Raw genomic sequence first — 24,951 nt, forward strand, 5'->3', positions numbered from 1 at the left:
AATCCCCACGAGGATGGCGGGGGTGCCGGAGAATATTTGAGCCTACTATGGATTGGTTGATTAGACCCCAACCGCAATGCATGAGGCGCACACACTCAATAGTACGGACAATTTTGGTGGGTTCAATGTGTGTTTCACAGATGGGGAAGAAGACCGGAGTACCTGGACAAAACCCACGTAGGCATGGGGACGACACGAAAAGGCCAGATTGAACCCTTGACCTTAGAACTGTGAGCAAGATGTGCTAAAATCTCAGGACTAGCCCATCTGTGTGGGTTTTGGTTTCCTCCCACATCCCACAAACATGCATGCTAGGCTGATTGGGCACTCTAAATTATCCCTAGCTGTGATTGGTTGTTTGTCTCTTTGTTCTATGCGATTGGCTGGCCACAATACGAGATGCCCAAAGTTAACTGGAAGGGGCTCCAGCACCCCCGAGACTCTTTCGAGTATAAACAGAAAGGTAAAATGGATGAGTGATTATTGTTTAAAATGAAACGGGATCTTTTAAAAACATAATAAATGTCGAAACTGCTCATAACTAGACATTGAATCTTTGCCTCCATCTGCTGGCAAGAAAGTCCAATGACGACCTTTTCTTTCAGGAAATTCAACTCTGTGAATGTCAGGCACATATAAATATAATTGAGTAATTCATACATTTTAAAAATGGTTGTTTGAAGGGTGACTTCCGTTGCACGCGAGCAAAAAGAGTAACCCACGTAAGATAGAAATGTAAACGTCATTATGTAACCCGGGCTGGTCGCGTGATTTCTGCCGGCATCAAGTTTGAGTGCGCAAACACTGCACACTTCCTCTCAGCGGGCTTTCAAAATAAATGTCACTGTTCGCCTTTGGATGACTAACTCTTTTATGACGAGTAGGCAACTTCCTGTCCATTTCCCCGCTGACTCCAGTCGAATTGAAGCGGGCGTTTGTGGCTCGGAGTCGGAAGGAGGCGTCGTTGACGCAGCGTAAGCGAACACCGCCGCCGCCGTTGCACGAACTGCCTCGGGCTCGGGTTCGGCTTCGTATCACCTCCGTCACGACCCCCTGCTTCGGCCGAACCTCGGGGAAAGCCTTACACCTTCCCGGCCCGGAGCTTTCAAAGATGCTGAAAAACGGACACCACCAGCAGCGCGAGCAACGTCACCACCAGCAGAACCAGAACCACCATCGCCACCATCGGCTACCTTCGACCCAGGTGAGCAAGGATGTGGGCTCCGACTCTACACCCGGATCTCTGCGCCCGGCGGCGGCCAGCCCCGAGAAGAGGAGGCGAAGGGTCCGCGTGTGGTGCGACGGATGGTGAGTACGTACAGGGGCTGTGAGAAGGGGGGAGAGAGGGGGTTCTGGGATCCTGGGATCTGGGGGGCTGCTGCAGTTTTCTAATTGGGCCACCCCATTAGGCACACCTGCATCCTCCGATTTATATGAACTTTAAGCCTGCTTCAATCTTCCGTTTTTGGAAAATAGATGAGCCCATCTATGAATGTGTTATGATCTGATTGTTGTTGTTGATTGAAATATGAGACATTTTTGGGTTGGCATTTGTCACGTGAATATGCGCTGCTTCTTGTTTTAACCTGTCAATTGCGTTCTTCATTCCGGAAGTTCAGGTAGTCTGAAATCAGGATTTTTTTTCCAGGGAAAAGCGTCCACGGATGAGTCTTCTCCATATTTTTATGCAAAGTACACAAGAGTTGGACTTCTTTGTCTTTTCCTGCTCGGTGTGGCAGCAAAAAAAAAGGATGTTTTTCATTTTCGGGCCCCGGATTACGGAGCCTTTCTCCCGTAGAATTCGGGTTATGCGTACGCGGCTTTGGACACGACCTCGGCCCCCCGGAATGTTTCCGAATGTTTGGGATGCCGGTAGCGCTAAAAGAGTGCCCACGTCAACACCGGCTCTCGGGCCACGCGCACCGCGTCGCCGGCATTCCAAGATAAAGGCGCTACAATGCCTCTGTGTCTCCGGTTGGTCAGCCCGGCCGGCCTCGGCGTGGACGGGTAAAATCCGCCAACGCGTTGACAAAAAAAGTCATGAATTGTTTGCGATTGCCTTGGTAAGATCGACACAAATTCGGACTGTTGACTTCGGTTTTCCTCTAGCTGGGATTTAAACCCCCACCTCCAAAAATGGGCTGCAAAAGAAGCTGTAATTCGGCCTGTGTGGTCTTGCACTTTTCACCTTAAACGCTAGATGGAGCTAAACACGTTGACAGTCTCTCTCCATTAGTTTAGCCAAGGGTGTCAGACTCGGGTTGGTTCGCGGGCCGCTTCAACGTCAACTTGATTTCACGTGGGCCGGACCATTTTAGATATAATATTTAGATTTTTTTTTTTTAATAAATGGATTAAAATAACTGGATTAAAAGCCCTGAATATTCCGTTTTTTATAGATCTAAAACAATGTTTATATGAGCTTTTTTAATATATTTTTTAGATTTTACAAAATGATTTTGGAGCTAAAAACAGAAAAAAATCGATTTAAAAAAATCACAATTATTGATTTAAAAGGGGGAAAATCAGGAAATTTAATATACATCTATACTCTTCATTTGAATTTGATCCTAAAACAGAAAGTCGGCACTCATGATTTACTTTCCCGGGCCACACAAAATGATGCAGCGGGCCAGATTTGGCCCCCGGGCCACCACTTTGACACGTAGGGATTTAAAAACGAATAAGAACGCTGGAAGGATTTCAAGTGGGCCCGTCCAGATTTAGATTTTCTGGATTGGGACAAGCCAAGAAAGACCTTTCCATTTATTTTCCGTGTTTTGTTGTCTTACAGCTACGACATGGTCCACTACGGCCACTCCAACCAGCTGCGGCAGGCCAAGGCCATGGGGGACTACCTCATCGTGGGCGTGCACACAGACAGTAAGGCTCAGTATAGTTCTTTTACTTTCCAAATGTTCAAGGCCCCGCCTACCTCTCGTGGTTTTAAGTTCTGTTAAGTTCTGCCGTCTTACACCTACGAATAAACTCCTTGGCGCTTCAATGCGAAGTCCAAAGAAAATTTTTGTTACCGCACGACCCAAGCGAGAACGAGGAAATGTCGTGGCGAAAAGTACACACCCCTCGTTTGGTTTGACGCCGTTGTTCGCCCAGGCGAGATCTCCGAGCACAAGGGCCCGCCGGTTTTCACTCAGGAAGAGCGCTACAAGATGGTGCGGGCCATCAAATGGGTGGACGAGGTGGTGGAGGGGGCGCCGTACATCACCGCCCTGGACACGTTGGACAAGTACGACTGCGACTTCTGCGTGCACGGCGGTAAGCGCAAAGCGGCTTCAAAATAAGACGGCGAGCGTGCCCGCCGTCACTCGCCGGACGTTTTTTTGCAGACGACTTAACGCTGACGGCGGACGGCGAGGACACGTACCGGGAAGTCAAAGAGTCGGGACGCTACAGGTACCGCCATCGCCCGACAAGAAAAGACGGATTGTTGGTGATTGCCTGGCTCGATTTCTTCCAGGGAATGTAAACGAACGCAGGGAGTTTCCACCACCGACCTGGTTGGCAGGATGCTTCTCATGACCAAAGCGCATCACAGCAACATCGTGAGCCCGTTTGTCATTGACGCCGTTCCAGTCGGGGTACGCTTTTCACATGTCGGAACTCTCGCAGGACGCTTCGGACTACCGGCAGCGCACGGACAACTTTGGGAAGGTGGGTCACACTTTTTCTTCATTCGAAAATGACCTACGTGACTCAATGTCATTTTTTTTTAAACCAAAAATGATGACTTGCCTTATAAAGTCACCTCTTGCGGCCCGGTGGCCAAGTGGTTAGCGTGGGGTCGAGGGTTTGATCCCAGGTGGGTCCTCACTGGGTTCAGTTTGCATGTTCTCCCCGGGCTTGCATGGGTTTTCTCCGGGTACTCCAGTTTCCTCCCACATCCCAAAAACATTCATGGTAGGCTAATTTTATGCTCAATTGCTTTCATCTGCCCTGCAATGGGTTGCCCACCCATTCAAGGTGCACCCTGCCCGGTGCCCTTAGTGATCTGGGATAGGCCCCAGCACCCCCTGCGACCCTTGTTTGGAACATGAATGGAAAAAAAAAATGTTGCATCACTTTACGTTATCATTTTCCAGAGCAGACTAAATTCTGGGTTTTTGTTGTGTTATTTTGTGTGTGTGTGTGTGTGTGTGTGTGTGTGTGTTTGTTGGTGGCTAATGGGACTCCTCCAATGGTCAGAAGAGCCACAGTCCCTGGACGGGGGTGTCCCAGTTCCTGCAGACGTCCCAAAAAATCATCCAGTTTGCTTCGGGCCAGGAGCCGCAGCCCGGCGACACCATTATCTACGTGGCCGGGGCCTTTGACCTCTTCCGTATCTTTTTCTCCGTGAGAGAGGAAGGGGCCTCGCATATAAAAACAACCACAACGGCAGTATAACAAACTCCCATGTGGCACATTAAACTTGGTCCAGTCTTGTCCAACTAGGACCAAAAAAAAAGAAGAAGAGAACTCTTGACTCTTGACTCAGACATCGGCCACGTGGACTTCTTACGGGCGGCGCACAAGATGGCGGACAAGCCCTACATCATCGTGGGGCTGCACTTTGATCAAGTGAGTCTTTATGGGCTGGCTTGCTATCTTGTTTACAATATATCAAAGTCCCAGAAGCCCTAGGAGTAGCATGCGGGGGCCCATTTGGTGAGACCAATCCCTGAGACGGGCCCAAACAAATCAAATGATAAAGTGAGGAAGGGCAGGAAGTGATCGCAGATCGATAGGAAGAGGGGCGGGACCAATAGGATGCCTTCTTCTGCCAATCCATCATTACAGCGCCTTGATTGGTCGATTTCTCCATTTCAGGAAGTGAACCGCTACAAAGGGAAGAACTACCCGATTATGAACGTCCATGAGAGGACGCTCAGCGTGCTGGCGTGCCGGGTATGTCGTCCCTCCCGCTCCTCACCCCCTCTCCCCCATCCTCCGGCCTCCTTTAAAACCACCTCCTTGGGGTCGCAGTATGTCTCCGAGGTGGTGATCGGCGCCCCGTGGGCGGTCACCAAAGATCTGCTGGATCATTTGAAGGTAAGTGCCAGCGGGGTGACCCTCCCCTCACCTTTCCTCCCCCGCACCGAGATGGCGCCTCCTTTGGCAGGTGGACCTGGTGTGCCACGGGAAGACGCAAACGTACCCCGACAAAGACGGATCCGACCCTTACGCCGTGAGTAGCCAGGGGAATTAGCTTGCCCGGACGCAGTCACGCTATAAATAAGGCCATTTTATTTTCCATCTGGGTTGGAAAAAACTATTTAGGCAACACGTTCTTCAAATTGTATACAAAAACAATGAAGCTAATGTGTTCCTAATAATTAATAGAAAATAAATTTATGTGGAAAAAGTAATGAAAACTATGGGAAATGTGTTCAATCCGTCTCAACGTGACATTTTTGGACCACTCGAAGGAACTTTTCTTCCTTTGCGTAGTGTACATATTTTTATTTTAACCTGTACTCGACTATACTCAGGCACAACTTATCATTTAAAAAAAATTATGTATTCTTTGGCTAATGCGGCTTATACTCAGATGCGACTTATAGTCCGAAAAATCTGGTAGGTAAATCCTTTATATCGCCACGTTAATCCCATTTTTCAGTTAAAGCTGAGCATAACAAAAAAATATTTTTCATCTCATTTAAGCAATATAACAGAAGAGCATTTTTTGCTTCTACTTAATCTTTTGTCCGTCAGGTGCCCAGAAGGCAAGGAATCCTTCGCACCGTCGACAGCGGCAACAGCCTGACCACGGACGCCATCGTGCAGAGGATAACCAAAAACAGGTCCAACTCAGCGTCCGCCTCTGACGCATCCACGTGAGGATAACCGGGTCTCGATTGGCCTCATTGCTGGGTTTCAGGCTGCTTTTTCAAGACAGGAACCAGAAGAAAGAAGCCACCGAGATGGCCGTGATCCAGGCTATGCAGCGACACCAAGTGGCAGACCAGTGATGCTACACCAAATGAGCCCAAAGTCAAACAAACACAACACGACTCTCGTTCTTTTTTTCCAACCGGGATCTTATTTGTAGTTATTTTGGAGTTATTCCTTGCCTCGAAAAACATCCAAACACCCGCATTTTTACAATTCTACGCGTTTTGTTGTATATTGAGGAGGATGTTGTTGTTGTTGTTGTTGTTTTAACACATACAGTTTTTCTACTTTTATTTCCTGAAAAAAGAGCACAAGCATCGCCATCAAAACCCATAAGCTTTATTATTTTAACAGGCAACTACGGGAATGGTTCTCCTCCATTTTGTTTCTTTTCAATTTTATTTGAGGTATTTATTTATTGATTTTTTTACTGCTTGGTTGCCCTCTTCCCGGTGGATGCTTTTATTTTTTTATTTTCATGGATTCTTCCTGTGGAACCAGAGTGCAGTTTCATGCCTCTAAAACCAGCACTAAAGTTCATATGTATTTAATGACAAAAATAATAAAATGCCTGTATGCCAATTTTAAGGTATATGGGCCCTGACGAGTTATACCAATACTGTGCAAACTGGAGTAAATGATGTGCTGTTGACAATTTAAACAGCACTTCATCCACCAAAGACGTGTGGATTTTTTTATATAACGTTTCAGCATATAACGTTTTATTCGATTTAAAAAAAGTACGTACTACATTTTATACCGTGTGTTTAGTTGTTTAGAGTATTCTTAAAGAATTCTTAAAAATATTTTATTGTAACTGTTGAGTTTTTCATTGCTTACATTATCCCAAATAGTTTGACGATTAGTTAAATTAAAATTAAATTAAAAGCTAGTTTTAAAATATTAGTTTTGGTTTTTACGACACTACAATCAGCTTTACGGTAGTTACAGTTGAGCGCGCACCTGCGTCCGTTTAAACATAATGTGAGTGTGACGTCATCTTTACAAGCCAAAACAGCACCGTGCATCGATGTTATGGTATTTAAACAGTAAATTCAAGATTCACGGCAACGACAGAGTTTGCCAAACCTTTACAGCAAAAGATGTTTTGTTGTTTGAATCTACTGCCAGCCCCGCTGCAGGTACTTTGTCAATTGACTCTATTTTGTATGTTTTCTTAAATCCCCCTTGAAATGTAGTATTCCGAATGGCAGTGGCGCTCTCGGTGAAAGCGTAATATGTATTCTATTTAGTTATAATCAACGTTTGTGGAAGAATGCTGATTAAAAACAAAAGGGAAGAATGAGACAAATGTTTGCTTTGGGAAATGTTGTAACTTAGAGCACTAATTGAATTGAAATGACAATAAAAGCATTCAATTCAATTCAATTCAATTCAAAATGGCTACCGTTAGCATTCGTATGATACGTCTCCAAAGTCATTCAGAGAAACTTTTTAAAGATGACATTCAAAGCCTAATAGCTCAAATATGAGTTGGGTTTCCTCTTATGAGTGATTTCAACTGAGTTTTTCCCCCTCCACAACACTTTTGATACTTATTTTCCCATCTTTTTAGACGTGCATTGCAATGTGCCTTCGCCAAGACGTCACTGAAGAACATAAAAAGGCTAAACTGCGGAGTTCCAAAATCGAGCAAGACCTTTCTGAGCAGGCCCAGTATGAGATGAACGTGGTTAAAATTCTCATCCTAGGTAAGGCTGAGGCATCTTGAGTTTTTGTGAAAGTATGACAACACTTTAAGGGGCAGTTTTCATTACGTCATTTGTGTGTGTTTGTTTGAAGGAGCTCCAGAGAGCGGAAAAAGCACTCTTATTAAACAGATAAAGATCATCCACAGTCATGGCTTCTCCAAACAAGAACTCCTCAGCTTCAAGGTAAGGGCGAATCCACTCGTAAAGCTGTCTGCACTGAATTGGGAGAGTCTATACCAGGGGTGGGCAAACTTTTTGACTTGTGGGCCAGAATGGATACTAAAATTTGACAGAGGGGCCGGGCCAGGAGCATTTGGACACGCAATGTAATTTATCAAACCTGGGGATTGAAATATAAGAAAAAAGACACAATTGAAGGTAAACATTTATTTACTTTCAACATTAAGAACATTATTATTCAACCAAAGAAAGCAGTCTTTAAATTGAGAGATGAGCGGCATGTTAATTAAGCTACTGTACTGCTGCTGTGCGTACATGTGCAAGTTGCTATTTTTAACACAGTAGAGAAACACACATTTCAGTGGGAACTGTGTTGTTGTTCTCCTTTTTTTGCCAGTGCATCAAAATCTGGAGTTAGTGCGCCATCTATCAGAGAAACGAGGGTATTGCAGGGGAAAGGGAAATGAATGAGGTCATTGATTTTTACTATAATTTGGACAACGTCGGCGGGCCGGATTAAAAAGCCTAACGGGCCGTAGTTTGCCCATGTCTGGTCCATTCCTTGCTAATGACACTCGTTTGTTTCCTGTCTCATGGCAGCCTGCAGTCCTTGACAATCTCCTCAATTCCATGAAGTTTGTCCTCCTGGGGATGGGGATGCTACGGATAAATTTGGCCAACAAAAAGAACAAGGTGCCTCTTTGTTTTATGAGATAAATGGAAATATGGTGTCCGTCTGCCGTCGAATCCCGAACCGCCCTCGAACCGCTTCCTTTCCCTTAGGTTCACGCCCGCGCCATCCTCTCGTGTAACGAGTGTCTGGACGCCGACCGGGAGCTCCGCCCCTTCGTGGCTCACGCTTTCTGCGCGCTGTGGGCCGACCAGAAGGTCCGAGCGGCCGCGGCCAGGGGTTACCTGTTTGAGCTCAACGACTCCGCCCTCTAGTGAGTCCGCCGCCAGGCGAATTTGCCATCCGTGTTTCCAGTCTGAACGATCGGTCGCGCTTTACCTTTTCAGTTTCTTTGAAAACATGAGTCGGATCATCGCCCCCAATTACTCCCCGACCGAGCGAGACGTCCTCCGGGTGAGGGTGAAGACATGCGGGATCATCGAGACGCAGTTCCAAGTTGACGGTACCGTATTCCGGTATGTGTCATTTCGCAAAAAAAAAATGAGGTGAAGCTAATGCAGGGGTCGGGAACCTTTTTGACAAAGAGAGCCACAAACAATTCATATTTTCCAATGTTATTCCTTGTGAGCCATACTACGAATTTAAAAGTCAAAATACATGCATGTAAACAAATGCCTTCAAATTTTTAAAGTAATTTCACCACTTTTAAAGTGGAAAAAAAATGAATATTTTAAAAAAAGATTCTTATACTGTTGCTAATCAATGAGAGGATGCATTCCAGAAGAGTCTACTGCAAAAAAATGAAGATTAAAGCAGTTCTAGATGTAATATCTCAGTTCTGTCACCAGCGATTTCCATATTTTAGCTCACAGGTTAGCAAAGAGCCAGATGCACCCATCAAAAGAGCCACATGTGGCTCCTGAGCCATAGGTTCCCTACCCCTGAGCTAATGGCTCTAAATCCAGTCAGACCACGTGGCATGTTTTTTTTCTCTCTCACTTTTGAGTCATCGTGGAGACTCGTCATTGTTTTCCCTGCTTGTTGGAAGACATTTGACCTGGGATATAAAGACCCAGAGACGGTCTGACACAATTGGAAACTCATTACCTATGTCACCAAGGCCCTTGGCGCTGCTAATTTCTAAATCCTATTTTGAAATGATTTTCATTTTTAGCCTGACTTCAATATCAATTATACACCGCCACCGTCAGAAGAAAAACTAAATTTAGAGTTAGATTAGTAGTTTAACGATCATTTTTCTTTTGTGTTGAGCTGTTTGGCTCACATTATTTACTCTTGCAGTCCATGGCAATTTTTTTGGGGACCATTTTTAGGAAGGTTATTTTTACTCTTGGTACACTACCACAATATCTGTTGATATTAATACGTGGTTATTTTACGTGGTAAAGTGATAATTCTGTCTGCAGGTTGTACGACGTGGGCGGTCAGCGGAGCGTCCGTAAGAAATGGCTCCGTTGTTTTGACGGCATCCAGGCCGTGATTTTTGTCGTGGCCCTGAGCAGTTACGATGCCACGCTCCCCAAAGACCCCACTGTGGTATGTTATTTTTTTTGCCACCGTTCGCTGACTGTTTTTTTAATGGACACTCTCTTCCCAGAAAATCAAGAATCGACTGCGGGAAAGTTGCCAACATTTTGCTTCCATCTGTTCCAGCTCCATCTTCCAGCATACCTCAATGGTAGGCTAGCTTTTTTTTGGATATCTTATTTTGTCATTTTATAAATCTGGACTAGGGATGTCCTGCTCACATATTTTTGCCTGTGACTCCAAGTCACCTGTTACCCAGGAAATGGGGAAAAAGTACTATAGCCAAATGTCTTTTGTCCATCCAATTTAAATAGAGCTATCACAAATTCATATAAAAGGGTGATTACAACGAAGCAGAAAAATCCAGTTTGAGGTGTGCAGCACCAAATAAAAGTGGCAAACAAATTATTATATTTTACATAAACGTAGACGGCAAATAAACTTGGTCACCCAATGCAATAAATGGAGCTATTTTAGTTGTGATTGATTACAGTAATCCCTCGATTATCGCGAATTCACTACATCCGGATTAGTTTTTTTTCTGCTATTATTTAAAAAATATATGTTTTTAAAGCTCATAATGTGAAAACTCTTGCTTCTAGGATTTTTTGATTATCGCGGCCATGTCTGGTCTGCATTAACTGCGATATTCGAGGGATTACTGTACTTTTTTTACTTAGAGGTTTGGTTCAATAGTGTCAAAATTGCCTATAGCTCTACATTTTTGCATTATACTTGTGGATCATATTGTTAGACAAAAACATTGACGTGGCGACTATAGTGTTTGGGGTCTAGTATATTTTCACTCTAATCTAGCCATTAGATCAACATTTGAATTTCTTTTGCATTTTCCATTTTCCATTTTACAGATTTTGTTCATGAACAAAAGTGACTTATTCCAGGAGAAGATTCTAAACTCTGGAAGACACTTAAGATTTTATGATGCCACATTTAAAGGTATGGCTGATATGCTTTAAAAAAAAAAATCCTGCCAAAAATACTGGATGGGTTCATAGATCCTGTCTTATTATAGAAAATGCAGATCGAAGTAAAAAAAACATGTATGCTGTTGTAGCAAATATTCTCATAAAGTCACATTTGATACGGAAATAATTGAGTGTAATTCTTCTTGATCCCTCCGTCCAGGACCAGATGCAGATGTAGACGCCGCAGCCCACCACGTCACCGCCATGTTTTCAACTCGCGGCGGGGGCCACGGACCCGTCTTCCACCACTTCACCACCGCCACGGACACTGCCAGCATCCGGGTGGTCTTTCAGGTGGTGGCCCAACAGATTATCAAGTGCAATTTGACAGCCGTTCCGCTCCTCTGACAGTCGGCGTATTTTAATTATCTCGTATTTATGTTTTTAAATCGTTTTTTAATAAAATATTTATAATTGATTTTTACCAAAGTCTCGGTCGGGGCTTCTTGCCTCCAAAAATGGGCGTTTACTCAAAACTTGTCTTACCTGGTTATCCTTAATTTGGGTATCCGGTTATGTATGATTTTTGAAAAGTTTTTTGAGGGTAAGAAGTAAGATTGTCACAAGCTGTCAATGGGAAATGTCATCCAATCACACTAACAGTTGGACATTTTTATTTTTGCTCGGAAAGTAGGTTTCCATACAAAATTATTGGAGTGTGGATTGGCGAAAGCTTCAAGTTGTTTAATGCATCTCAAATGTCAGTTGACATGAAGCAATGGTAAATTTGTGCTGTATTTAATAGCAAAAAAACCACTTTGTACAGAACAAATTTATTTATGGACACACCATTTCTGCAACTTGGGAACAAAATCTCAGTTTAGGCTCATTCCAGAGAGAAGAAAATGTCCACTTTGCACCTAAAAGTCAGCATGTCGCCAGAGAAGAGTTGACAACTGGATACGTTTGGAACAATATGTCTCATACAACTGGGCTGTAAAAAAAAAAAAATACAGTTAATATACAGTACATACATGTTACATGCCCAATCTACAACATACAATATATATTTTTGCAAGTACTCCAAGCCATTGTGAGGATGTGTGCATTTGTCATTCCAAACGTGATTTAAAAGCAGAAGCCCGATGCAATTTAATACCTGGAGCTCTTTTCCAAGTATATTTTTACAATGCATGCTGATTAACCTCTTGATAACACGGCGTCTAAAAAAAGCTTCTCGTGTGATGATGTCAAGTACCATATTTGTTATTGAATATTCCATCATTCATTCATTCACCTAATCCTGACGAGGGTCGTGGGGGTGCTGTAGCCTACCTCAGCTAATGACAGGGAGGAGGTGGCGGCATATACACCCTGACCTGATTTCCTGCCAATCACTGAATTTTTAAATGATAATCGTGTTGAATATTATTGTGGATTCTTCTAGTATCGTTCCTTTTCCAATTATTTGATAGCCACAGCTCTAGTCCTGTCTACACAGATCTGATGTTATACATGAACATTTTACACACACAATGCATATGTATATATCTATATATATTTTTTCAAAGCAAAGTGAAGGAATACTGACCATTGTCTTGAGACTAAAACGCAGCGCCTTTGTTTCAGGAAGCAAACTTTGTGACGGCTCCACGTGGGCTCCTCTCCGGTCGAACGTTGAGCTCCGGACCCGCGACAGCAAGCCGGAGGCTCTTCCCACCGAGTGGTAGCTGGAGCCGGCCAGTTGCTTGTACCACGCCTCGGCGGAGCCACTGAGCACCAGAGCGGAGAGCACCGCCATCGCGATCTTGCAGGCAGGCATCTATCTTTATATCTATCTGCTGGTGCTGCCGCAAAAAAAAACCCAGCGTCTTCGTGTCGGCTACGCTCCTTGCTGTGTTCCTTTCGCCCATTTTCAACTTGTTAAATATACCCGCAAATTGCTCTCCTGTGACGTAAATGCTCCCGTTTAATTTTTTTTTTTAATTCAACTGACCTACAAAGCGAAAATACTACAACTGCCTTTTGTTTGACTGCCCACACACTTCCTATATTTCTTCAGTCATTTTCTGAACCGCTTATCCTCCTTGTGGGGGGTGCTGGAGCACCAGGTTACTAAAAATAAAAAAACTCAAACTGTGGAAAGGCATGAACAAAACACTTTCCTAACTTAATTCATTGGCTTTCCGTGGCACCGAATCATGACTATTCAATGCCATCCGCCCCTTTTCAAAAAGATTTGCCATCCATGGCAGTGAATGAATAAAATGGCCAATCTGAGGTTTGCTAGCCATCGTCGCGAGGAAGAAGGAAATCCTTGAGTTGTTATGAGCCCAAAAGGTTTGCAAATGTCACTCCCCACCTTGACCTTTCACCCCGCTTCTTTCCCCCCTTCAGCACAAATACACAACACCTTCTCCGGTTGCACTCCATAATATTTATCCTCCATTTTAATTCCATAGATTGTGAAGTGGACTCTTGGAGGGGGGCGCCATGGCGTGTTACGCAGCCAGCGACAGCCAGACAAAGCAGAAGGACCTTGAGCCCCCTTCACCCGTTCGTCGGAGGCCTCCCACCTCTCTCCCCCTTTGGCTGAGGTGAGTTCCTGCGCGAACCCGAGACAATTGGCATTCTCTTCGGGCGGTATATCGAGCAAAAATAAGCAAGGTGGGCCATTAAGAGCTCCGACGCGTCTGAGAAATCGGCCGCGTGTATATTTATCCTCGCCGCGAAAGGCGAAACCGACCGCTGTCTGATCCGTGAAATGACCCAATCCGGGCAGATTTGTTTTTCACCGCCGTAAAATACGTCACCCCAAAAACTGGTCCGCGCCGAGGTCTAAACTTGAATGCGTCGCCAACTTCCATCGAACAAACGAATTGTTAAAACAGTTTTATTATTTGCAGCCAATCAATGAAATGGGTTAAAAAAAATTGGGAATGGGACGCAACCTATCATGAATTTGTCTTGTTTATTATCATTATATATTAGAAGCGTTAGTCTGGTGCCTGTTTTATGTCATGTGATGCCTTCTTTGACTCACCTATTGGCCGTGATGAACTGATAAGTGCCTCTAAATCAGTCTTTTTGCCCTTTTAGTCAAACACAAACGTTAGGGGAAAATATGTAACTATATCGTTTAAAAATAATAGCCTCACGTTGACGGAGAAGTCCGATAGCGTAACCGTGTTCAAAGCGGGTTATCAGTGATTCATAGCGCCACACTCAGAAAAAAAAAAAACTCCCTTCTTTTTAACACTTTCGTTTCTTCTGTTTAGTGAATGTGTGAGCATATTTTTTTTTCTGGAAAAAATGGACATTATATTGTCAGCGTAACCCTTTATGAGCCAGTATTTAGCTCAAGGCCGCTAGCATCTGACTGACAGTCGAATTGGACTGGATGTCTCTCGCCGTCAATGGTAGCTAAAGTTAAAAAGTTAAAAATGAAACAAGCTACATTTTTTTTAAAGGCCAATCTTTTTCACCCAATCAGATCTTGGACATCCCTACTTACAATGACCAAACAAAAACCCGCATGAATTCGTACGCACACAAAAAGCACTGAAAAGGCAATTTTTTAGCCCCCAATCTAACATTTCCGTCAATACCGGCCTGCCCTGAAAGTGACGGCCTGCCGTTTGGACTGTGACACCCATTTGAAAGGGTCTATTGAGAACGCCAGGCGTAGCGTTGTCGTCGCCCTCCCGTTGCTCACACGTGCCCGACGGTACGTGCGTTCCAGTAAGCAAGCTTCCATCAACAAACGCGAGTATTGGCGGGGGTGACGTGGAAGAGCTCCTCGACGCCGACCCCGTCCGTCGACGCTCTGTTTGCTTGGCCGCCGAGAGGCGACGACGGCTCGACGGGAAGCGTGGTCCCGGTTAGCCTATTTAGCCGAGCCGCGAGGAAACGCTCGCGTCTGCGGCCGGGTGGAGACGTCCCAAATCTCAGAGGGAGGAAACTGCGCACCCCCGACCGACTTCTGTTTCGGGTTAATCTGTCAACGCCGTTGCTTTGTGTTAAGAGAAAAGGAAATGGCAGCTCAATTGTGCTCACTTGGACATGTCCATCCAACAAAGTGCGTTCACGCTCAGCCATTCGGTCAAGCATTCATTTTTTTTAACCACTTTATCCTCACTAGGGTCGTGGGGGGTGCCGGAGCTTATCCCAGCTGACTTCAGGCCAGAGGCAGGGGACACCCTGAATTGGTGTTCAGCCAATCGCAAGGCACGAGTAGAGAGACAACCATTCGCTCTCACACTCATACCTAGGGGCAATTTAGTGTCCAATCAGCCTACCATGCATGTCTTTTGAAACGTGGGAGGAAACCGGAGTACCCGGAGGAAACCCACGCAGGCCTGGGAAGAACATGCAAACTCCACACAGGTGGACTGACCTGGATTTGAACCCAGGACGCCAGCATTCTCGGCCAGTGTGACTTATTGAAGTCATCCATGCCGCTAGATGTCCAATCCATTGGAGCGCTTGCTTGCGAATTTTTGTTTGGGTCTGCTAGCAAAATTTGTTACTAGCTGTAATATGTACGCACACCCGCCTGGAGGCCATGATGCAATCGCGTCATGGCCTACTAGTATACTTGCAACGAGGAAAATTGCCCCCTTCGTCCAACTCCCGCAGTACCCCCGCTCATCTCTCGATGGCAGCCTGGCTCCATTTATCAGGCAAAAAAGTCCTTGGCTTCAGCATGTAGGACTTGCTCACAGTCAGGCATGTAGACGCAACGGCCAATGGGAGCGCACCTCTTCTCCAGATGCAGGGGAAATGCTCCACGCTGTAATTAACATCTGAGCCGGTCCGCACGCTTCACCAGCAGCTGCCGACAGATGAGCGTGTGATTGCGGATTGGCGTGCTCTTTGTTTGTCATCACGACGAGGAGCAGAAACACGTTTTCACTTCTAATGCTGTTTTTGCCCTAAAAAGTGAAAGAAAATGGACTAAATGTATGCTTTGTCCTCACTTGCAAGGGAATGGCCACATGCAGATAAGACGAGTCACTTAGCCCTCTGCCGCTAGTTCTGTTAGTGTCGTTAATTCAAAGATGATGCGGTAAATTACAATCATCCTTTGGCAACTTTTGAAATGTACTCCAAAAACAACATATGTATATGCAATGGGCGTAATTCGCAATTTAATGAAGTGAATATATCTATAGCTTGGTGTTGCAAGTCATCGCAGCAAGTCATCCAAGTCCTGCAGCGTCAAAGCAGCCCCAAATTATTACGCTATCCTGTTGACAATTGATTTTTCCGGTATGCTGTCTTACATTTTCTGACAGCCGTAACGACGTACTGTGCAAAACAAATTGACGCTCCCCCCTCAAATCCTCCCAACATATTTTTAAATATGTCAAAAAAATTGCAAAGCGTTCAATGTGAATATCCACTTAGGTTATACACACCAAAAGCTTTTTTTTCGCCACTCATTCCTTCACGCCCACCCGCACGCTCCCTTTCCACTATTTGTATGACTGACAGCAGCGAGGGTTGAAAGGTTATCAGGTGCTCCGCCCGTTCTCCCAGATTTCCCCGATAGCCTCCAAAGGAGAGCGACTTGAGTTCTTAAACATTGACACCATTTCAGAACAAATTGCCCTGCTGTGACCTGGGCCGGAGACTCCCAAAAACTAGGGGAGTTCAGGAACATTTTTCTAGAAAAGCCTATCTTCAGTCACAATGCTTGAAATGAAGTATTGTCGGATGGCAGGACGCAGCTCTAGCTGAAGTTTCATCGTCCGTTTTATAGCTCATAATAGGCGCTAAGCTCATTTGTAGTAGTTGAAAACCTCCTCGGCGTGGCCGCGAAGCAGCTGGAAGCCATTCCCAAAACACGGCATCGGTGGAGGAGGTCGCTTTAGAAAAACCACACGGCTTTGACACCGTTCTCGGCAATTTACGGCTAAAAAAACTTGGCGTGGCCCCGTCGTGACTCGGGATCCCGCGGCGTGGGGGGGTGACGGAGCAAGAAATACGAGACGTGCCGCTACTGTATCCTACTGTACGTGTTTATATGATTCCGTAAGGAGGCACATCTGCTTTTTGCATCTCGGATCTGCGTATTCTTCTCAGTGACTTTCTTATTTTAATGCGCTGACATTTATGCAGTACAAAGCTTACAACTATTTACAGGAATAACAACCTCATCCAGTTTTAATAGCATTGCAACACTGGCGGCATGACATGTTTTAACTCACTATTAGAAAGTTGTAAAAACAAAAGTGCCACAATACGAGCTCATTTCTCAAATCTAAATTATTGTGAAAAATTTAGAACATTGGACTATTTCAAGTATTCTCTAAAGAGATGAAAAGCAAAACTAAGACACTAGTAGTTAGAAAAGCTAGCTTGGCTAATAATCAAATGCACATTAAAAGGAAATTGGAACCAAAACAATCCTGTATTTCGATAGCAGCACTTTGTTAAGATTATTTGCATATATATTGTCAAATATAAGTCCAATTCAACTCCCTGTACTCAATTGGAAACCAAAAAGCGGTCATCTATTGCCACCCATGGCGGCCGAGGAGTTAATAAACGGCCTCCCCCAAACTAAATGCCCGTTGTTCGCTGTTAAATTCAGCACATCTAATAGGCCCAGTGAGATTTCTGCTATCAGATTTCCCCTTTTTTACTGAAGCAATTCTCCAATGAGAGGGCTTGCTTCAATCTTGTCGTTTCCATCACTTTGAATAGCCCAACGGCACTAATGGCGCTTAACTACGCCACGCTCCCTTAATAGTTTGGCCTCGCCCCCAGCTCAAAAATCTCAATACCTCCCACATGTGCGTGCGTTTGGCGGTCCATTGGTTCGTCTTATCGGTCTCGCAAGGATAGCCGTCTTTTCGCGTCGTTTTTGTCTCAAACGTTGGTTCGCTGGCTCCTCCCAGTCCAGATGGATTGGACGTCCATCGTTGTCAGCGGCGGCGAATGGCTTGACGTGCGGCGTAGGGGGCGGGCGGTCCTGGCGGTCCGGGCACACGCGTGGCTCTGTGTTTTTCGCCGTCATGTATGGAAAGGGCGAGCATCTGAAAGTGCAAATATTTTCTTTACTGATTTTCTGTCAGCAACATTCTCCAAATTGCGCATTTGATTCATTCTGTCATGAATGAAAAGATCCTTTCTTTGGAGGCAGGCTGCTCCACCGCGGCCACATACGCTCAACTCCTATACTATGCGTTATATTTATAACATATATGCTCTCAAAGTATTTTAAAAAATATTCTTATTTGTCTACTCCATCATTTTTTTGTCGTCGTTTTGGTTTCATCCGGAGGGACGTTATGTCTTCCAACTTAGGCTGCCAAAATCAATCCATTAATTAATTGACAGTTTTTCCTATTGTGCCGATCGACTGATAGATCATTTTTAGACGATAGTACGGATTTTCTCTTTGAGACTCTTAATAGCAAATATTCTCTTGTAGTTGATTTAAAAACATTTTTTATTTTTTAAATCTTAAAAGAGGGCAAATATTAAATATATCATATTTTTAAACCTTTTATTAAAAAGGAAAAAGAGTAAATTTTGCATTTTTAAAAATCTGTGGATCAATGTTGATTTGAGATTTTTTTCATTAGTAAGGGAAAATATCTTTCAATCATTTGTTTTTCATTTCAAAAGGAAAGTAAATATTTTTAATATTATAATAATAAAGTGGAAAACAGAAAATATTTGTATATTTATTTATTTGTAGATTTTACAAGCAGCTTTTTAAACAAAAACAAACAGAAAAAATACAGCACCCCCGCGAATAAGTTTTCATAAATATGCCGATGCTTTTAACTTGGCTGCTGAGGCGACGTATGTTCTTTGATTGAACTTTTATTCGCATATTTGTTTTTATTATGTATTTGATTTCAGCCTCAAGTTGGATGCTAACTTCTCCTAAAAGACATTCTCTTCACTAAAGTTTGAAAAACATTCTGATCTTGTACAGTTATTTTCCCAAAAGCGATTGGCAGGAACTCACTTAGTCAATTGAATTTGCCTGATCGGAATAGCCGCCGCCGCCCGCCAGCGCTCTTTCTTTACATCTGTTTAGCCTCGACGTTGACAACAGAAACGCTTGTTTTATCCACCAGGCGTAAGAATAGCCTCGCCGATGCCATCGCCCCGTTTGGCACATTTATTTGGTGTCGGCGGCCCTGGTTTCGTCCAATCGTTGGCCGTTTCCCAAACAAATAATCGATTGTGTTTGGAGCGTGAGCTACAATAAGGCGTTATGAAGCGGCCACCACGGCTCACGACTTACCAGTTGCCCAAATGATTAGCCAGGACAGGACGCCACGCGGGTGAATGCGCTCATTGACGCCCGGCGCGGCGGCGTTGTCAGCGTTACGAGGTGACTGACACGAGGCAGGCCGGGCCGGCAAAACAGGTGGAGGCCCGAGTCGGGAGGGAGCGGGCTTCTGGGAGAAGCTATTATCCCACACGTAAAGCGCCGGCGGAAATTGAATTTCCTGCAACGCTACTGTTCAATTCCAGCTGGACGGGGAGAAAAAAAAATGACCGCCACGTGGAAACGTCATCCCGAAAAAGTCCATTTAAAACTGCGTTTGTTCGTCACTCGTACCCAGGGACAGATTAGCTTACAGTTAGCCTAGCACACAGGTGTCAAAGTGGTGGCCCGTGGGCCAAATCTGGCCCGCCGCATCATTTTGTGCGGCCCGAAAAAGGAAATCATGAGAGCGGACTTTTTGTTTTAGGATCAAATTAAAATGAAGATTATAGATGTATATTATGTTTCCTGATTTTCCCCCTTTTAAATCAATAATTGTAATTTTTTAATCATTTTTTTCTGTTTTTAGTTCAAAAATTATTTTGTAAAATCTAAAAATATATTTTAAAAAAATCTGTTTTCCACTTCGATATTCAACTTAATTGAAAAATATATATTTTGTTTCCTTTTGAAATTAAAAACAAATGATTAAGATGTGTTTTCCCTTACTGAGGAACAAAAGTTCAACTAAACATTGTTTTAGATCTATAACACTGAACATTCAGGGCTTTTGAGCCAGTTCTTTTAATCCGATTTTGAAAAAAATATATCTAAATATTATATCTAAAATGGTCCGGCCCACATGAGATCAAGTTGACGTTAATGCGGCCCGCGAACCAATCCGAGTTTGACACCCTTGGCCTAGCATGTTTTTGGTAGGCGGAGAAACCGAAAAATTCAGCCTGAATCCGAAAGGGAAACGGAATGATGAACGAGGAGTCCCCTTGACCGAAAACCAAAAAAACACAAATAGCGTCCGCTTGGTTCAATTAACGCAACAATCAAGTGATTGGCCCATTGCGGCGTTTCCTCATTTTATGACTACTTAGTCCGCGGTTTCGACCAGGCGTCTGGAGTCCAAAATAATAATAAACGGGCCGGGATTAAGATAATTGGCCGCAGGACGGCGCTCAATTCATCAACGCTTCTGGCCCAAGCGTTTTTATAAGAAGCACAACAATCACTTTTTAGCAGATGGGAATCATTTTGGCAAATTAACAAGCCAAATAAACAGCGTCTTGTGACAACACGAAGCTCCTCTGGTTGTTATACGCACTCCACAGTCGGGAGCAATCAAGGCCTTTTATGAAGAGTGTATTTTTATGACTTCGCTCATAATTTGACGTGGCCTCTCGTATTGTGAAAAGCTAGTGTGAAAACATGGGTTTTAACCCTTTGGTGACCATTGACAGCTATAATAACTCTAGCCATCGTGCCAGGTGGGGGATTTTTTTTCATCCAGAAAGATGGTGAAGTTCCTGACCTTAACCCCAACTTTCACCTTAAATTTGCCCCCATTGGAATTGGGTTTTTTTTGTTTCTGTTTTGGGCCACGTTGGTGAACGTTAGAAGCAAAGTCGACATTTTTGAAGGGCGTCAAAGCGCGAAAGGTGTCGGCAAAATAATCCTGCGCAAATCTTTTACTTAGGATGCTAACATACCTTTTACGTTTTCCCCTGTATTTTAAAAGTTTTTTGATCATTTCAAATTGTTTACTTTTGTACGGGATTTTTTTAAGTACCGTATTTTCACGACTATAAGGCGCACTTAAAAGTCTTAAATTTTCTCCAAAATAGACAGGGCGCCTTATAACCCAGTGTGCTTTATATATGGGAAAAAAAATTAAAATGTGCCATTCATTGAGGGTGCGCCTTATAATGCGGTGCGCCTTATAGTCGTGAAAATACGGTAAGTTTTTTTTGTAAAAGCGATCTTGTTTTACCCATTTTCGGCTCTAATCCAGGTCGTCTCAGTCACTGGTAGCAGACAAAAACGTCATCGTCGACTGCTAATGTTGTCGTGCGTTAAGCATGATATGCACACTCGCATCAGTCACGTCTGCCTTTTCACTATATAAATATAGCGCGTCAGCAAGCAATATACCCAGACAGTCAAGCTGTCAGTGTCATACAGCGACATGTACAGAATCTTGAATTTAGTGCACCGACTGATTGGGCACCCCGTCCCCTTTGAGAAAATTTTACACTTTTACGTGCGTCCTATCTGAGTAAATATGTGCCGCGTTGCATTTATTTATTTTTATCGCTAATAAGGGGAATTGCAATCATTAATAAGGGGCGCAATTGGCCGAGGTTGACAAATATGTGCTAATAAGCATTTGACTACAATTCAGGTAATGAAAAATGCTAACAATAACTAAGCTAACAATGCACAGATAGATCTGTTGTTGTTGTTTTTTAAATGATTCCCAATCCAAATTCTGCCGCCTGAATCGGCCTCTTTGTCGTCCGCAATCACCGAGTCCGATCGGGTGCCCTCGCGCGGGAATCGGGATTGTGGCGTCGGACCCTCGCCGATCAACTGTTTGCTTTGGCCTCCAATCACCGTCCTCGCCAAGGCGGGAGCGACGCGCGTGGTCTCTTTCCTCCCGAATAGGGATCCCCCCCAGCCACCCCCGCCTTGTCATCGCGCCGGAAAGCGCTTCCCGAGCCTGACGAGACGTGCGCGCCATTGACCCCCGCCGCGCTAGCACGGCTCACCCCGCTTGTTCCCGTCTTAAAAAAAAAACAAGACTTTTGGGATCTTGTTACCTTGAGGAGTACCAGGAGAATTTCCAGCACATAAAGTTGTGGATTCTCAATTGTCTAATCTGCGCCGCTGTACAAATAAAGCCGTCCTGGCGCTGGCCAAATTCATATTGGACGGACAAGGCCATTTATCAATGTCAGAAGCGGCGCTGTTTTGACAGCCGAAAGTGGGACGGTGCCCGCGGGGGGTCCCGGACGGCGCGAGAGCCCTCGGCCGGCGGCGTTGGGTTAACGTCGCCGGGAGCCGGCAGCGCCGCGCTGTCTGCCGCGGGCCCCCCGACTCCCCGTGCGCCACTAAAATAGAAATGGGGAACCCGTTAACCTCGCGCCGAGATGTGGCCACGCGACCATCGGGATATTTATCCCGCCGCTTTGTGGCCCGTTTGTCATTTTAATCACGCTAATAAACGGAGTCCACCTTTATTTTTTAATTGCGTTTATTCTTCCTTAGCAATTCCTCCTTGAAAAAGCGTTCTAGACCGTCAACCTGTCCCACACGTCAGTGTCACTTCACTGCTAACCCCCGATTTGTCCTTTGTCAGGATTATTTGACAGCCGTCACGATACTCAAGTCGAGTTTTGCGCCGAGGACGACCTCATCTAGACTCATTTCTTATCTTGTACTAAAACTCCATAGGCTGCTAACCACTATATAGTCACATTTTGTACCTGACTAATTATTTATGTGACCCCTTATTGATGTGATTATATACTTATGTTGATGACTACTTATTTATGTTGCTTATCTACAGTAATCCCTAGAATATCACGGACAATGGACCCATTGGCACAAGAAGACAAAGGACTTGGACTAAAACTCCCATTAACCAGTTTTTGGGGATTTTCATCAAGCGGAGAGGAACTATTTTCACTGTGAGTACAATATTTAAAGTATATATATATATATATATACACATACATATACATACACATACATACATATATATATATATATATATATATATATATATATATATATATATATATATATATATATATATATATATATATATATATATATATAAAATTTATATATATATATATATATATATATATATATATATATAAAATTTATATATATATATATATATATAATTTAGATATTAATACATTACCGTCTTTTGATTTATACGTTGTTAGCAATTATTGTGAGCTTGCCGACAATGTTTTTAAAATGAAAAAATTAAAATATTATTTATTATTAGAATTTTACATCATATTTACATTTCTATATATGTAGATTATATTTAGATATTAATACATTACATTTGTTGATATGCTTATAGCTGTAATATTTAATTAATATACACTTTTTGCTAATTTTATTTCTGTATAGGCACGAAAACATGTATTGTGGTATTGTGGGGGTGGTCTTACTTTGCGTTTTTTGTTTTTTGTTTATCGCGGCCATGATTGGTCTACATGAACCGCGATATTCAATGTTGTTGACCGCTTATTTATATATTATTTATCTGCTCTTTATGGCGAAGCTTTAAATCTAATTTTTCTCGCCAATAAAGGCATTGAATTGAATTTTTGGGTCAAATCATCATGAAGGCCTGACTTCTTTCTATTGAAGGATATGGGATCTCTTTCCCCCTCCTCCGACGTCATTAGTGTCTCCGCTCATTTCCCTTTTTCAATTGAGGACCGGTCTCCTTAAGGGATCCCCCCCAAATCCCCCCCACCTTGGAAAGCGATCTGTCAAGCGGACTGACGATGATGGCGGACGCGTGCGCGCTTGTACAGTGCCCAAATGTGCATAATGTAAAACCAACATCCATTCCAGCCGCTTGTTATCAATTCGGGATTTTCTTCCCGGAGATTCAATTCCCTCACGCCCACGCAAGTAAATAAAAACGAGCCTCCGGTGGCTTTTTGGGGGGGAATTAACAATTGTTGTTGTTGTTGTGTAAGGAACAATGTTTAATATTATGTCGTGTTGGAATTGCTCCCGCAGGAACATGGCTGATGGAAGCCTCGATTTTTGTTTTTCCCGTCCGTCCAAGCGGCGAAATACGTGGATGGAAGGAAGTGGAACAAATACGTGAATAGAAGGAAGCGGAGCAGTCGGTAAGTACTTGAATTTTTTGATCAAAACGATGTACTGAAAGACTGTTTTGACCGTTGACAAATGATAGGCGGTTGGTAACGAGGGAAGTGAAACACAGCGGCGTCGCTAAAAGTAGCAGTTTGCATATTTTCAGATGACTTTTTAGTTTTTAATCATTACGCTTGCTGTAGTGTACAGTCATATTTTCCATTCGTTAGCTGCCTGACATTCGATGTTGAGATGCTTCTGTGTTCGCAGTCATTTGCACCGTGTTATGGTGACCCGGTTTAATCGTGTATGGTAAATTTGTCCCACTTTGAATTCCGTATCCTACCACACGATAAAGTCAACGAGTCTCCCTAACGTTTTCCGTAATGTTGCACGTCCTTAGCCATGAAAATGTCATCAGTGGGATAGATTTTTTTTTTTCCATTTTTTTTTGAATACCCTTTGCCACCTTCCTATCATTTAAATGGTGTGTAAAACTAGTTGGTGTTTAGGGCAAAGATTAACCAAGCCTTAACAAGTATTCCCCGTTTCCTCAGCCTGAAACGAGAGGATATTTTCAGGCCGTATCCCCCGGCGTAGCGCTAACATGACAAGACCACACGCTGTTTTTGCCGGGGCCTCCGGACTAAATTGCACGTCACCTAGGCGCGGCGGATGTTTCCTTATTACAGCCGGCGTGGCTGGCCTGGATCGTGGCCTTGTCTCGCTCATTATAGAAACCCAGTAAGGACGTCTGCTTGCGTGCGTTCGCGTGTTGACGAGAAGCAAAGGACGGCGTACAATTCGCTCAACGTCAAGTCTGTAAATAAGCTCGGCGTTGGCCGCCACCTTCTCCTTGCCAGACACGCGAAACCAGAAGCGCTCTCTCGGGCCGAATGAACGCCGCATGAAGGCCGTCTTTGTCCTCCGGTAGCGTTAGCCGTAGCGGCGGCGCTTCAA

At 44.0% G+C, this 24,951-nt stretch overlaps 3 protein-coding genes across 11 annotated transcripts in view; all 3 read left to right on the plus strand.

Moving 5' to 3' along the window:
• The first annotated feature begins 313 nt into the window (after positions 1 to 313).
• On the plus strand, positions 314 to 6,493 carry LOC144088707 (ethanolamine-phosphate cytidylyltransferase-like). 7 transcript variants are annotated; one of them, XM_077619314.1, is made up of 14 exons: positions 314 to 974; positions 1,112 to 1,308; positions 2,795 to 2,883; positions 3,156 to 3,276; positions 3,348 to 3,414; positions 3,479 to 3,563; positions 3,631 to 3,672; positions 4,204 to 4,336; positions 4,493 to 4,575; positions 4,825 to 4,902; positions 4,981 to 5,046; positions 5,117 to 5,182; positions 5,710 to 5,798; positions 5,876 to 6,493. In XM_077619314.1, exons 2-14 carry the CDS (start codon positions 1,215 to 1,217, stop codon positions 5,964 to 5,966), a joined length of 1,104 nt encoding a protein of 367 aa, XP_077475440.1. In that variant the 5' UTR covers positions 314 to 974; positions 1,112 to 1,214; the 3' UTR covers positions 5,967 to 6,493. The 7 variants fall into 7 exon arrangements, with proteins under 7 accessions (XP_077475440.1, XP_077475439.1, XP_077475441.1 ...); XM_077619313.1 differs by having other exon boundaries at positions 316 to 974; positions 3,115 to 3,276; XM_077619315.1 differs by lacking the exons at positions 314 to 974; positions 1,112 to 1,308 and adding an exon at positions 1,621 to 2,007 and having other exon boundaries at positions 3,115 to 3,276.
• Positions 6,494 to 6,816: 323 nt separating this feature from the next.
• Positions 6,817 to 12,840, plus strand: LOC144088709 (guanine nucleotide-binding protein G(o) subunit alpha-like). 2 transcript variants are annotated; one of them, XM_077619316.1, is made up of 11 exons: positions 6,817 to 7,031; positions 7,466 to 7,601; positions 7,693 to 7,784; positions 8,382 to 8,474; positions 8,565 to 8,725; positions 8,799 to 8,927; positions 9,840 to 9,969; positions 10,031 to 10,111; positions 10,830 to 10,917; positions 11,107 to 11,240; positions 12,516 to 12,840. In XM_077619316.1, exons 1-11 carry the CDS (start codon positions 6,993 to 6,995, stop codon positions 12,660 to 12,662), a joined length of 1,230 nt encoding a protein of 409 aa, XP_077475442.1. In that variant the 5' UTR covers positions 6,817 to 6,992; the 3' UTR covers positions 12,663 to 12,840. The 2 variants fall into 2 exon arrangements, with proteins under 2 accessions (XP_077475442.1, XP_077475443.1); XM_077619317.1 differs by lacking the exon at positions 12,516 to 12,840 and having other exon boundaries at positions 6,820 to 7,031; positions 11,107 to 11,542.
• A 508-nt stretch (positions 12,841 to 13,348) lies between these two features.
• The window catches only part of LOC144088706 (transcription factor Sox-9-B-like), a 62,278-nt gene continuing 50,675 nt past the window's right edge, over positions 13,349 to 24,951 (plus strand). For both annotated transcript variants that reach the window (XM_077619307.1, XM_077619308.1), the window contains exons 1-3: positions 13,349 to 13,483; positions 22,703 to 22,823; positions 23,911 to 24,023. The gene's annotated coding sequence lies outside the window, so the exon portion shown is untranslated. The remainder of the gene's footprint in view (positions 13,484 to 22,702; positions 22,824 to 23,910; positions 24,024 to 24,951) is intronic.

The sequence above is a fragment of the Stigmatopora argus genome, chromosome 14, assembly GCF_051989625.1.
Source record: "Stigmatopora argus isolate UIUO_Sarg chromosome 14, RoL_Sarg_1.0, whole genome shotgun sequence".
In the NCBI taxonomy this organism is placed as follows: domain Eukaryota; kingdom Metazoa; phylum Chordata; class Actinopteri; order Syngnathiformes; family Syngnathidae; genus Stigmatopora; species Stigmatopora argus.